Source organism: Salmo salar, chromosome 04, assembly GCF_965601325.2.
Source record: "Salmo salar chromosome 04, fSalSal1, whole genome shotgun sequence".
In the NCBI taxonomy this organism is placed as follows: Eukaryota; Metazoa; Chordata; class Actinopteri; order Salmoniformes; family Salmonidae; genus Salmo; species Salmo salar.
The window spans coordinates 32,159,107-32,174,042 of NC_138294.1; the positions used below are offsets into that span (position 1 = coordinate 32,159,107).

Consider the following 14,936-nt stretch of genomic DNA (forward strand, 5'->3'; position numbering starts at 1 on the left):
CAGGTGTGGCATATCAAGCAGCTGATTAAACAGCATTACCATTAGACAGGTGCACCTTGTGCTGGGGACAATAAAAGGCCACCCTAAAATGTGGAGTTTTGTCACACAATGCCACAGATGTCTCAAGTTTTGAGGGAGTGTGCAATTGGCATGCTGACCTCAGGAAGGTCCACCAGAGAAGATAATTGTATGTTCATTTATCTTCCATAACCTGCCTCTAATGTTGTTTTAGAGAATTTGGCTGTATGTCCAACCGGCCTCACCACCACATACCACGTGTAACCATGCCAGCCTAGGACCTCCACATCCGGTTTCTTCACCTGCGGGATCGTCTGAGACCAGCTACCCGGACAGCTGATGAAACTGAGGATTATTGCTGTCTGTAATAATTCCCTTTTGTAGGGAAAACCCCATTTTGATTGGCTGGGCCTGGCTCCCTAGATGGTGGCCCTGGCTCCCTAGATGGTGGCCCTGGCTCCCAGGTAGGTGGGCCTATGCCCTCCCAGGCCCACCCATGGCTGTACCCCTATCCAGTCATGTGAAATCCATAGATTAGGGCCTCATTAATTTATATCATTTGACTGATTTCCTTATATTAACTGTAACTAAGTAAAATCGTTGAAATTGTTGCATGTTGAGTTGATACGTTTGTTCAGTATACATCCTTAGTTCACCTGAACCACTTCAATATCCTTAGTTTAGCATAACACTATCTCTAACTCAACCCTTTGTTCCACTTCATACCTTTTCATACATCCTCATAGCAACCTCTTCCATTACTTAATACAGACCTCATAGTCAAGCGTTACATATGACTTCAAAGTAACACATTGTGTAGCCTAGGTTCTGCGTCCGAAATGACACCCTGTTTCCTATATAGTGCGCTACTTTTAACCAGAGCCAGGGTCCTGGTCAAAAGTAATGCACTATATATGGAATAAAGTGCCATTTGGGACGGATCCATCGACAAGCTCCACTCTCTTTCGCTGTTGCCATGGCGTCAACAGTTGCGTGAGCTACAGGTGTTGGCACTTTTCTCCTTCTCTCCTTTCTTCCTCTCCTCCTCTCCTTTCTTCCTCTCCTCCTCTCCTTTCTTCCTCTCCTCCGGGGTATTTCTGGAGAGAAGAGAAGGGAATACGCCCCCTTGACATTTCCTAAGTGTCCAAAGCCGTTAGGTATTCCACAGAAGGTTATACGATTATTGTTCGTTGTCTTCCACTGTCTTAAGTTGTACTTGAACATGTCTATCTGTATGAAATGGTACCGCTCGCGGGAAGAGAGAGGGGAGCTGAGGACAAGGTTCGAGTGATGTCTGTTAAGTAGCAAGTAGAATGTGTGTGCTATAATGCAATGCTACTTCCACATGGGTATTTTCTTTTCCATTTGTCACTCGGCTTGCTCCGTTTCGGCTGCCAGCGGACTTTAATTGGGAGATCTAGTCAGGGGAAAATACATTTCTGGTCTTATCGTTTGTTCTCTATTTCTTATTTTCTCTTGCATGTGGGGTTCCCTGTACTGTCAATTACGACATGGGTTGGTCTAAGCTAGTAGAGAACTGGGGGGTCCATTTAATGCAACCAACAACAAAAAAACAAAAAACGCATATCTTCGCGGGTGCGTGGACATCGACCGTAAAGGGAAAAGTCGTCTGGGGGAGCGATTGCATTAATTTGCTCTAAGTTAGCTTCACCTAATGAACCTCTCCCCGGCTGTAAACATACATTACTTCTGATGTTTGTTCCACAAATGTCAGTGAATGTCAGAGAAATGTCAGCGAGGGCACACTTTACTCTGCTGTACGTGTGTGTGTGTGTGTGTGTGTGTGTGTGTGTGGGCAGTCTGTCTGAACTCCTCCTCACTGCAAAGGACACATATTTTGGGGTTTAATTCCAGGAGTTTGTAAAGGCCTACAGGTATTTTGGGCAATTCCTATGACATTTCAAAATACACGCTTTACTTCCATGACCATTCTGTCTGTGTGGGAAGAGCCACTCAATTTGGCTTCTTACAATGCATATTATACAATGTGTTTCTTGTTCATGTGATACTGTTTGAAATATTCCTAATTCAGGCTAGTGGGCAAGATTTTGTCTTTGTAGGTGTAGACTTCATGTGGAGCATATTTAACTACTATAGAAGAGAATGAGAGCTTAATGCTGGCCTGTCTTCCCAGAGGCTTTATTCACCCCCAGCCTTGTTTTAGAAGCCCTTAGTCCAGAATTGTCAATTTCCCTCAACCCTCACACCCCCCCCCCCCCCCCCCCCCCACCCCCCACCAGACATAGGCACTGGACCCCCGCCCACATGCCCCAGCTGGCAACATTGGACTGGAGTGTTGCTTAGCTTCACGTCCCCATGGCAATGGCAGCCCTCCTCCCTCCTCTGCCCCTCTCCATCCTTCTGCTGTGGACTCTATCGACCCCAAATAACCCCAGTGAGTCAGATCCCCCCTACTGACAATAGTATAGTCTATAGGAGGAGGCCCCTACACAAGCATATGTCAGGGTTTAGACTTTGCCTCAGTGTGTGTGTGTGAGTGTGTGTGCGCACGGCCACATCTGTGTGTAGCGTGGTAGTACTCATCGAAATTATAGGTAGCTAATTTGTTAATAGAACCGATTTGAATTAGACTTAATTTAAATATGAGTGGTACTTCTTACCTCAGCTATATACTCTTAAGGGTTTTTTCAATGGTGATCATTGGAATTCCACTTAGTTCCGTACTTTTCAACTCACCTCAGCCAAACTTCTCTCTCTCTCTCTCTCTCTCTCTCTCTCTCTCTCTCTCTCTCTCATATTTCCAAATGGATCCCTGCCTGTGTCTCCGCCTCAGTTTCCTGCCTTAATCAGAGACTCACCTGCATATATTAGCTCTGTTCTTCAAAGCCACTGCTCAAGCTTTGTACCCACATATGTTTTTAGTAATCAGAATCCCACTCGCTCGCTCTCGGTCCCACCGAAAGGAATGATAGAGACTGAGAGACAAATCTAGGCCAACACACTCTTCTGAATGACAATCAGGTTTGAAGGCAGTAGGCAAAACAGTGCGAGGTGTCCCTGAATCACATTCAAGCCTTAATAAAACACTTCAACACAACACCACTAAAGAATCTCAGTACAGACTCTTCCATTCTAGTTAACGTGGAGGTGTCTTTACTGTGAATCTTTAACCACTGAGGGTGGAGTTCACAGGAGGTTGGTGGAAACTTAATTGGGGAGAATGGGCTCGTGGTAATGAAGTGGAATGGTATCAAATAGATCAAATACATGGCTCCGTTCCAGACGTTATTATGAGCTGTCCTCCCCTCAGCAGCCTCCACGGGTGGAGATGAGAGTGGTGTAGTTGTCCTTTAATGCAATCAGTGGGCTTTTGCCTGATTTCTTTTGTCATTTACATGTATTTTTCCACTAAAGTAGTGCACTGGCCCTTGTGTTAGTGGACTGACATGGACCTCTGTAGTGTGGGAGGAAAAAAACATTTTTTCAGCATCTTGCTTTTGTCAAAAATAGGTAGTTGTATAATTAACAACAGTATCTTGCAGGATTCAATAGTTTGGATTTGTAAGAGTTGTTGCACTGTACCTTTCTCTGCGATCGTCATTCTAATGGAATCCAGAAAGAACAAAACCCTGTCCTCAAACATTTATATCAAAAGGTGCAAAATGATGGTCAAAGACACTAAACATAAACATCAAATAAAAAAAAGTGGGACAAAATCCCTCCTGAGATGTGTGCAAACCTGGTGGCCAACTACAAGAAACGTCTGACCTCTGTGATTGCCAACAAGGGTTTTGCCACCAAGTACTAAGTCATGTTTTGCAGAGGGGGTCAAATACTTATTTCCCTCATTAAAATGAAAATCAATTTATAGCATTTTTGACATGCGTTTTCTGGATTTTTTGTTGTTGTTATTCGTGTCTCACTGTTCAAATAAACCTACCATTAAAATTATAGACTGATCATTTCTTTGTCAGTGGGCAAACGTACAAAGTCAGCAGGGGATCAAATACTTTTTTCCTTCACTGTAAAATGGAAAAAGGAATGAATAGACCATTTCTGTTTTCACATAGATATAAAATCAATTTGCAAAGTATCTCCAACTGGAAAACATATGTCAAGCAAGTGTTTTTTATATTCCACAGATATCAGATTAACTGTTTTGAAAAGATAATTATCAGACTGTTATAAGTGCTGGTAAACACTCAAATACATTTAGTTTAAATGTTTTCACAAAAGGTATTGCACTGGGCCTACTAGTCCTGGATTAGTGGAACGACTTAGACGTCTTCAGCACTAGCAATTATATTTGCTAAATCGCAGCACCCCTAACCCAAAACGACTTCCCACGGCTATGGCAGAGACTCTCTGGTCCATGCCCAGGTTTGCAGATATAGGAAGAAGTTTAAAATCTCATTGTTTCCCCAGTTTTGATACTTATTGGCTGAACCAGGGTAGAGTTGATATGCTTGTCTTTCAAGTGTGTTTTGAGGCGCCTGCCACCATCCCACTAGTCTCCTCTGTCTGAAATAGTTTTATGTCTCTCCCCGTCAAAAAGGAAACGTAAAGCTCTAAAGCGAAGCCACCAAACTCCTCCATTAAGTTTCCCACTCTCTAATCCATCCCTCTTTCAAATTGATGTTGATGGTGCATGAAGTGTCGCTGCCTAGGAATAGAGGGAGACATAAACGGGGCATTCTTCGAAAAATGCCTCGCCGCTGAAATAACAAGCTTATACATACATCTGTTTTGCCTCTAACCAAATAAGTGTGTTTTTCTAACTCGTCTCTCTGTTTGTTCCTCCGCCAGAGACCATGACCACCGCTACGTCCCCCATCCTGTTGAAATGGGACCCCAAGAGTCTGGAGATCCGCACCCTGACCGTGGAGCGGCTGCTGGAGCCCCTGGTCACACAGGTAGGGACACATAGCTTTTAGCAGAGGCTTTAGCTCACCAGGCTAACAGAGTCATTGGGGGTAACGCAGGTGGTTCAGCGAACCGCGATCACATGACGAGTAACCGTGCTGCCTAAACTGTAGCCTGGGCTTCACCTGTCTTGCGGTGAGCCCGAAGACCTTGGTGTAAACCCAGCTGGTCACTTACTCACTGGTTATAGCTAGCGACAAGGTAGGACGCATTCTGGTTTTACTGGTAATAAAGTCACTGGTTATAAAATCTAAGCTATACTGGGGTTGGACCAACCGAGTCATCTGGCTAGTGAGAGACAGTTTTATCAGAGGTGGTCCCGCGAACCACGATCTTGTGATGAGTAACCTTGCCTGGGCTGCTGCCTGGGCTGCTGCCTAGGATTTAGCTCGTTGGGCTAACGCAGTCTTGTGATGAGTAACCTTGCCTGGGCTGCTGCCTGGGCTGCTGCCTGGGATTTAGCTCGTTGGGCTAACGCAGTCTTGTGACGAGTAACCTTGCCTGGGCTGCTGCCTAGGCTTTAGCTCGTTGGGCTAACAGTCTTGTGGTACACAGGAGACTTGGGATCAAACCCAGCTGAACTCACACTCACTGGTTATAGCTGACAACAAAGCTGACAACATGCTGGAATGACTAGCAGAGAGACTAGCAGGGAAAAAGATTCTGTATGGAAAAGGCTTCAAAAGATAGAAGTTTTTCTTTCCATAGAGGCATTCCCCAGAAACTAGCGTGCTTAGCAACCGCTTCTCTAAGACAGCTTTGATAAACCTGCCGCTTCAGGGCAGGCAGCAGGTAGCAGCACACACACACACACACACACACACACACACACACACACACACACACACACACACACACACACACACACACACACACACACACATATACACACACTGTCCGTATCGGTTTTGAAAATGCTAGGCTTACTGTTTAGCATTATATTCTACAACCCCTTTACTCCAGCTTCCCCTTGAGAGTTTTGGAGGTATCGATTCTACACTTCTTGCCAGCTTCGGTCTGCCCCATTGTATCGAGCATCATTTCTGTTCTCTATAATCTCTGCTGTTGATTTTATTTCTGGGTTAGTGACGGATGGTTCTGACGTCCCTGGACGACTGGCTTAACAAACAAGCAACAACAGCCAAACAGATGCGGTCTTTAAAGCATGACTTGATGTGTGAGAAAATAGAGAATGGAATTTGATTTCCTTCTGAGGCACTGAGATATGTTATTCCAAAGAAAGCAAAAAGTTTGGGCAAGTGTGCGGGAATTAGCCTGTATTCTGTGATGAAGCAAAATGAACCAGAACTTAGCTTGTAGTGCTGTGTGGCAACTGGTTGCTTGTCAAACGACAGTTCATTAGTAGTCCTAGTGTGTATGTGCTGGTTGTTTTGTGGTGATGATGGCAAGGACAGTTTAAAGTCACCAGCAGTTCTTTGGTTAACATTGTATTGCAAACACACACACACACACACACACACACACACACACACACACACACACACACACACACACACACACATACACATACACATACACACACACACAGTCAGTCAGTGTTGATAGAGTTTGGTCAGCAGAACGTGATGTGGCTGAGGGCTGGGCTTCCCATAGGAGGCCCCCATGCTGGGAGGCACATGGCAGACACCACACTGATTGGAACAGAGATAGTACACCACACACACACACTGCTCTGAGCTAGAGATGAGAGAGTCAGCTTTTGTTTGTCTAGCCTATTTGTGGATGAGAGAGACATTAGTGTGTGTGTTTATGAAAACTGGGAGTGGAGCATTGCCCTCTTCCTCTCGCTGCTGTGTGAGGGAGAAGGCTTCCACCATGGACAGTCTCTCTCTCTCTCTCTCTCTCTCTCTCTCTCTTTCCTCTGTAAATGGACTTCTTGACTCTCCTATACGACTGAGAGTGAGGCCAACTTAGTAAGATAGCCTGGGTCACTATAATGCAGCTCAACAGTGCAGCAAAATATGAAAATGCTTCATCTATTACACGAACACATAGTTCATGAAGGCAGCCGGTCTCCAAAGAGTGCAGCAGCTCGAAACGCTAAAATCACAGCTCAAGGGAGACAACAGGGAGATTTGATTTGAAATAGAGGAGAGGAAACATTTTCGCTAAGACAAAGCTTGTGTGATTGATGTTTCCTGCTCTTCCGCCCATTTTTATATTTGCCATGGATGATAGAATTTTTTTTTAATGAAATGTGAACTTTTTTTTGTCACGGCCTGTGACAACTATGTGTCAAGCGGTTGTCTCATCTGTACCGTGCCGCTTCAACGAGAAGAGGAAAGGGAAACAGACAGGGAAAGAGAAGACGGAGGAGCAAAGAAGAGTAGCAGGTGAAGAAGTAAAGGAGGGTAAAGGAGAGATGAGAGAATGTTTTTGGCTTGTATTGGCTGTGCAGGTGTCTACACAGACAGTAGACGTATCTACGGGTGTACACCGCCTATTTTGGGTTAACAGTTTAGTGAGGAAGGCAGATGGATGTACAGTTGAAGTCGGAAGTTTACATACACTTAGGTTGGAGTCATTAAAACTCGTTTTTTCAACTACTCCACAAAATTCTTGTTAACAAACTATAGTTTTGGCAAGTCGGTTAGGACATCTACTTTGTGCATGACACAAGTAATTTTTCCAACAATTGTTTACAGACAGATTATTTCACTTATAATTCACTGTGTCACAATTCCAGTGGGTCAGACATTTACATACACTAAGTTGACTGTGCCTTTAAACAGCTTGGAAAATTCCAGAAAATGATGTCATGGCTTTAGAAGCTTCTGATAGGCTAATTGACATAATTTGAGTCAATTGGAGGTGTACCTGTGGATGTATTTCAAGGCCTACCTTCAAACTCAGTGCCTCTTTGCTTGACATCATGGGAAAATCAAAAGAAATCAGCCAAGACCTCAGAAAAGGTTAATCCTAGGGAGCAATTTCCAAATGCCTGAAGTTACCACGTTCATCTGTACAAACAACAGTACACAAGTATAAATACCATGGGACCACGCAGCCATCATACCGCTCAGGAAGGAGACGCGTTCTGTCTCCTAGAAATGAACGTACTTTGGTGCGAAAAGTGCAAATCAATCCCAGAACAACAGCAAAAGACCTTGTGAAGATGCTGGAGGAAACAGGTACAAAAGTACCTATATCCACAGTAAAACGAGTCCTATATCGACATAACCTGAAAGGCCGCTCAGCAAGGAAGAAGCCACTGCTCCAAAACCGCCATAAAACAGCAGACTACGGTTTGCAACTGCACATGGGGACAAAGATCATACTTTTTGGAGAAATGTCCTCTGGTCTGAAACAAAAATAGCACTGTTTGGCCAAAATGACCCTTGTTATGTTTGGAGGAAAAAGGGGCTGGCTTGCAAGCCGAAGAACACCATCCCAACCATGAAGCACGGAGGTGGCAGCATCATTTTGTGGGAGTGCTTTGCTGCAGGAGGGACTGGTGCGCTTCATAAAATAGATGGCATCATGAGGGAGGACAATTATGTGGATATATTGATGCAACATCTCAAGACATCAGTCAGGAAGTTAAAGCTTGGTGGCAAATGGGTCTTCCAAATGGACAATGACCCCAAGCATACTTCCAAAGTTGTGGCAAAATGGCTTAAGGACAACAAAGTCAAGGTATTGGAGTGAACATCACAAAGCCCTGACCTCAATCCCATAGAGAATTTGTGGGCAGAACTGAAAGCATGTGCGAGCAAGGAGGCCTTCAAACCTGACTCAGTTACCTCCGCTCTGTCAGGAGGAATGGGCCAAAATTCACCCAACTTTTTGTGGGAAGCTTGTGGAAGGCTACCCCGAAACGTTTGACCCAAATGTAACAATTTAAAGGCAATGCTACCAAATACAAATTGAGTGTTATGTAAACTTCTGACCCACTGGGAATGTGATGAAAGAAATATAAGCTGAAATAAATAATTCTCTCTACGATTATTCTGACATTTCACATTCTTATAATAAACTGGTGATCCTAACTGACCTAAGACAGGACATTTTTTACTAGAATTAAATGTCAGGAATTGTGAAAAACTGAGTTTAAATATATTTGGCTAAGGTGTATGTAAACTTCCGACTTCAACTGTACTAGTTTCCATATTATGGGCTAGTTTAGGACAGTTTCCATGTTTGGGATAATTTAGGGTAGTTCCCATATTTGTTTATTAGCCTTATATACAGCAGTTGCATCAACAAAGTGATCTGTAATCAAACTCATGGCCTGTGAAATCAAGTGCTGCCAAAATTCCAACTTTTTCAAATGTCATGGTCTCCAACAGAGATCAGTCGTTAGCACTCACTCCAAAGTAGACTTCTAAAGCTTTACCAGTGATTCAACTTTAGAACTAATTCTGCTTCATCTTTTATCTGCGCGCACTTCACATTTGATTAACTTCAGCCATCTGTAACTTTGACCTTCAAGAAACTTCATTGTTGAAATTCAAGTGCCACTTGCTGTGTATTCACACTACCGTTGAATTGAATAGACCATACGTTCAAAATATTTTCTCTGTGCTTCAATCTCAGGCAGGTCAAGTTAAATAAATGACTGAAATCAATGCGTGAATGGATGGATGGACAGTGTCTTTGTGAATAGACTCAGAATGGCATTGACAGGGATGAGTTGGCTCAGCCTCTTGCTAGCTAGCGAGGAGCGCTAGTTTAATCAGAGAGAGCTAATCACACCCTCTCTTTTTCTCTCTCACACACACACACATACACACACACACACGTCAGGCTCATCTCTGCGGGTAACCAAGCGGTGCTGCCACCCAGGAGGACACAGGGATCCAAAGGGTTCATCTCCTCCTTGGCTAGCTGGGGTGGAAAAAGGCCAGGTGGAGTCATGCTTGAGCACTGATGCCCTTTTGTCCGCCTCAGCCACCGTGGAAGGTCTGTTACCGCTCTGAGGAAGAGAGAGAGAGAGAGAAGTGTGTGTGTGTGTGGTGTGTGGGGAGCGAGTTCACACTCGCGCACGCACAGTCTGGATCACGACCCTGTCACGTCTGAGCAGCGATGGTGTGGTTCTGCTTCCTTGCCTCGTCTGTTTTGGGCACAGTCCTCCGGGGTGGCTGAGTCTCTCCAGACTAGGACCAAGACAGCCGTTTACACTTTACAGTTGCTAAGCTAACTCAGCCCAACACGGTGTCCAAACAGCAGAACTCTGTTTGAGATTGGATATGAAAGAACAGTATAGACTGTTCTGTGCTCTCCTGTCCCATTCATCAGCATACAGTCTCTATTTATCTCTGGTATATAAACTGAACCTTTACGAACATACCTATTTCCATGCCATCTAACTAGGCCCATCTCATGTCTGAGGCCTCTAGACTATTCTGTCAGATATGTAACTCTGTGTCAAGATTCAACTGAGGCTGCATATTGTAGCCCACTGCCCCCTTTCTGGCTTTGGGGTTGAAGTATGATGAATGAGATTTATGAGGTGGACATGTGGTGTGGTTTGGCAGTGCAACAAGGTCGTGACTTTGTCTCTGCCTGTTGACGATTGGGAGTGTCCATCTTTGTCCCTAGTACACGAGTACCTCATTCCCCTCAGCCTGTGCCCCCTCTCTCTCTCTCTCTCTCTCTCTCTCTCTCTCTCTCTCTCTTTGTTTTCTAACAGAAAACACGCGAGAAAGGCCAAGTTGTGCTGTTACTCAGCAGTGCATGTATGCTCTCTGTATGTGGCACATGGAATGTGACTGTGCGGTGACGTAACCCTCCGCTGAGAGCAGTGTGTGCACTGGTGCATGTGTTTTTGTGCGTGTAGGTGCTTGTGTGACATCAAATGATTTTTCATACAGCCTGTTTAATTACTCCCTGTCTGTCTGGCCCTGTGCTGACTCTAACCACTCGCCCCTGACATGTCCTGTATATAATTGGTATGGCCCTGTGCTGACTCTAACCCCTCGCCCATGACATGTTCTGTAGATAATTGGTATGGCCCTGTGCTGACTCTAACCCCCGCCACTCGCCCCTGACATGTCCTGTATATAATTGGTATGGCCCTGTGCTGACTCTAACCCCTCGCCCCGCCATGACATGTTCTGTAGATAATTGGTATGGCCCTGTGCTGACTCTAACCACTCGCCCATGACATGTTCTGTAGATAATTGGTATGGCCCTGTGCTGACTCTAACCACTCGCCCCTGACACGTCCTGTATATAATTGGTATGGCCCTGTGCTGACTCTAACCCCTCGCCCCTGACATGTCCTGTAGATAATTGGTATGGCCCTGTGCTGACTCTAACCCCGCCTCGCCCCTGACATGTCCTGTAGATAATTGGTATGGCCCTGTGCTGACTCTAACCCCTCGCCCCTGACACGTCCTGTAGATAATTGGTATGGCCCTGTGCTGACTCTAACCCCTCACCCCTGACACGTCCTGTAGATAATTGGTATGGCCCTGTGCTGACTCTAACCCCTCGCCCATGACATGTCCTGTAGATAATTGGTATGGCCCTGTGCTGACTCTAACCCCTCACCCCTGACACGTCCTGTAGAATTGGTATGGCCCTGTGCTGACTCTAACCCCTCACCCCTGACACGTCCTGTAGATAATTGGTATGGCCCTGTGCTGACTCTAACCCCTCGCCCCTGACATGTCCTGTAGATAATTGGTATGGCCCTGTGCTGACTCTAACCCCTCACCCCTGACACGTCCTGTAGATAATTGGTATGGCCCTGTGCTGACTCTAACCCCTCGCACTCGCCCCTGACATGTCCTGTAGATAATTGGTATGGCCCTGTGCTGACTCTAACCCCTCGCCACTCGCCCCTGACATGTTCTGTAGATAATTGGTATGGCCCTGTGCTGACTCTAACCCCTCGCCACTCGCCCCTGACATGTCCTGTAGATAATTGGTATGGCCCTGTGCTGACTCTAACCCCTCGCCACTCGCCCCTGACATGTCCTGTAGATAATTGGTATGGCCCTGTGCTGACTCTAACCCCTCGCCACTCGCCCCTGACATGTCCTGTAGATAATTGGTATGGCCCTGTGCTGACTCTAACCCCTCGCCACTCGCCCCTGACATGTCCTGTAGATAATTGGTATGGCCCTGTGCTGACTCTAACCCCTCGCCACTCGCCCCTGACATGTCCTGTAGATAATTGGTATGGCCCTGTGCTGACTCTAACCCCGCCCTCGCCCCTGACACGTCCTGTAGATAATTGGTATGGCCCTGTGCTGACTCTAACCCCTCGCCACCGCCCATGACACGTCCTGTAGATAATTGGTATGGCCCTGTGCTGACTCTAACCCCTCACCCCTGACACGTCCTGTAGATAATTGGTATGGCCCTGTGCTGACTCTAACCCCTCGCACTCGCCCCTGACATGTTCTGTAGATAATTGGTATGGCCCTGTGCTGACTCTAACCCCTCGCCACTCGCCCCTGACATGTCCTGTAGATAATTGGTATGGCCCTGTGCTGACTCTAACCCCTCGCCACTCGCCCCTGACATGTTCTGTAGATAATTGGTATGGCCCTGTGCTGACTCTAACCCCTCGCCACTCGCCCCTGACATGTCCTGTAGATAATTGGTATGGCCCTGTGCTGACTCTAACCCCTCGCCACTCGCCCCTGACATGTCCTGTAGATAATTGGTATGGCCCTGTGCTGACTCTAACCCCTCGCCCCTGACACGTCCTGTAGATAATTGGTATGGCCCTGTGCTGACTCTAACCCCTCACCCCTGACACGTCCTGTAGATAATTGGTATGGCCGTGTGAAGGCCGAGCTGCTCCCAGTAAACACAGCAAGTGCTTGCAGACTGATATGAGAAGTGGATGAGGGCTTGTCTTCAATAGGATATATGGACTAATGGAGACCCCATGCTTGTGGTTGCTTGTGTGTGAAAACTTTGCTTTCCATCTCTGGTTGGTGTTTGTATGTAGTTTCCCTGTCTCTGTGATAGCTCCTTTTTGGTGTTGTTGATTTGTGTGCCTGCACATGTAGGCCAATGTGTCCTTATTTCTCCTCAGCTTGATCTTTTTCTTTGTGAGTGGCTTTGTTTCCTGCAGACTCACATACAGATGTAGGATCTTAATTTGATCACCCGGTTGAAGGATAACATTCTTGCACCCGGGTGATCAAATTAACATTTCTTCAACTTGTAGTGTATTTGAGGTTTAAAAAGGCTTCTGAAGTTTGCAATTTCCCCTTTTGAAATTTCAGACTTGATTTTTCCCTTACGAAAAATGCATAAACCCCTACAAAAATGTCCATTAACTATAATCCACATAATAATTCACATTTCCTGTTGCTGCAGGATTATTTTCTTGCTATTTTCTTCAGCGAACAGGCTGAAATGAAGATCCTACATCTGTAAGGGGAGATGTGTTTCTTGTTATCTTTCAATTATTTCTCGTTTTAATGAAATATCCATTTACAGGCAGCGGTTGTTAAATTGAACCTGCCGATGCAAATTGAGTTTGGCTAACCCTTAATGAAGGGTTAATTCATCCAGAATTAAATGAATCCTAGACATGGAGTGAAGCCGTATAAACAGTGACACACACATAGGCTATTTATCGTTATCATGTTATCATATTATTAAATTCTAACATACAAAGTATGTTCCATTGCGAATGAATCCAGAATTATGCAGACAGAGATTGAACCCCACCTAAACAGCTATTCTCATACACACACATAAGCGATATAGTGTTATTATATTAGCCTTTATATTAAAGTGTAGCAAAACAGTGTTTGTTCCATGGCGTACAAAATGTTATTCTGGTCCCTACGAGGACTTAAGGAAAGTCACAACTAAGTAATTACGGGGGGGGTGTGTGTGTGTGTGTGTGTGTGTGTGTGTGTGTGGTGTGTGTGTGTGTGTGATCATTCATTTACCTTGGCCACCCATGCCTGAACCTCTTGGCAATTATGATCCATTTGAGTCTCCCTGCAAAACGAACCTAATGTGCAACATGAATTACGCTGTCACACACAGAAACACGATTCAATTATTCAATTTCATAAAGAGAAGAATCGGTGTATTACTGTTACTAGGATAGAATGATTCCTGTTGTTTCTTTAAAGCTACACTCTGGGATTTGTTCATCAGAAAAACGGCAGCAGCGCCAGTTGTTTTGGTATGAAGTGGAGTGATGGGGCCAGGGAAATGGAAGCCCTCTCAAATTCATAGCCAGCGTTCTACACAGTAAATCAAATCTAGTTGTTTCAACGAATTATTATTAAGTAACTGGTTACACAGACTTGTTTTAGTTTTCTAAACTTTTCAGTCCAAGTGTTACCTGAACATTTTTTATGTTGGCCCAAATTTAGCTCCAACGTTGTAAAAAAAAGGGCAGAATGCAGTTCACTTAAAATTATGTGTTTGCTCAAATTGTCTCATATGTTCATTCATACGAAAGAACTAAATACAAATAGTTGGCCCCAATTATTATTTTAGCATCTTACTTAAAAAAGGCTGTGGAACTAGCTACACAGACACACACACAGTGCTTATAACATACAATGTTTTCAATGAATTACAAAGGCTTGAAAAAGTTGCTATAGATTGTTGCGATAACTTTCTTGGGTAGGGTAGACTGCAGCCCCCCCCAAGGCTATGATGCTACCTTTAAAAGGGCTCGATGATGTGACATACTGACTCCACTATCCAGTCTATTTAGAGTCACACACACACACACACACACACACACACACACACACACACACACACACACACACACACACACACACACACACACACACACACACACACAGTCACACATGCACACACACACGCATGCAGGGCCGGTCCTGGACACTCTGACGCCCTAGGCAGAAAAAAATATGTCCCCCCCCCACGAAATAGAAGTTTCAGGGAATAATAGACTGAGAAATAGGCATTCTAATCAGATTTCTCAATGTCAAACCAGAGTGTCTTGTTTGCAGCAGCTGTTTGCAAATAATTACATATTAGACATCCTTATGAATCTAAGCATGGCACTTTCAAAAGTTACCTTTGCA

At 45.0% G+C, this 14,936-nt stretch overlaps 1 protein-coding gene across 1 annotated transcript in view; it reads left to right on the forward strand.

The window, feature by feature from the left end:
- LOC106602757 (catenin alpha-2) overlaps positions 1–14,936 on the forward strand; it is a 672,188-nt gene that overhangs the window by 35,147 nt on the left and 622,105 nt on the right. Inside the window, exon 2 of the mRNA XM_014195596.3 lies at positions 4,807–4,913. Coding sequence (XP_014051071.2) covers positions 4,812–4,913 — 102 coding nt within the window. The 5' untranslated portion in view covers positions 4,807–4,811. The remainder of the gene's footprint in view (positions 1–4,806; positions 4,914–14,936) is intronic.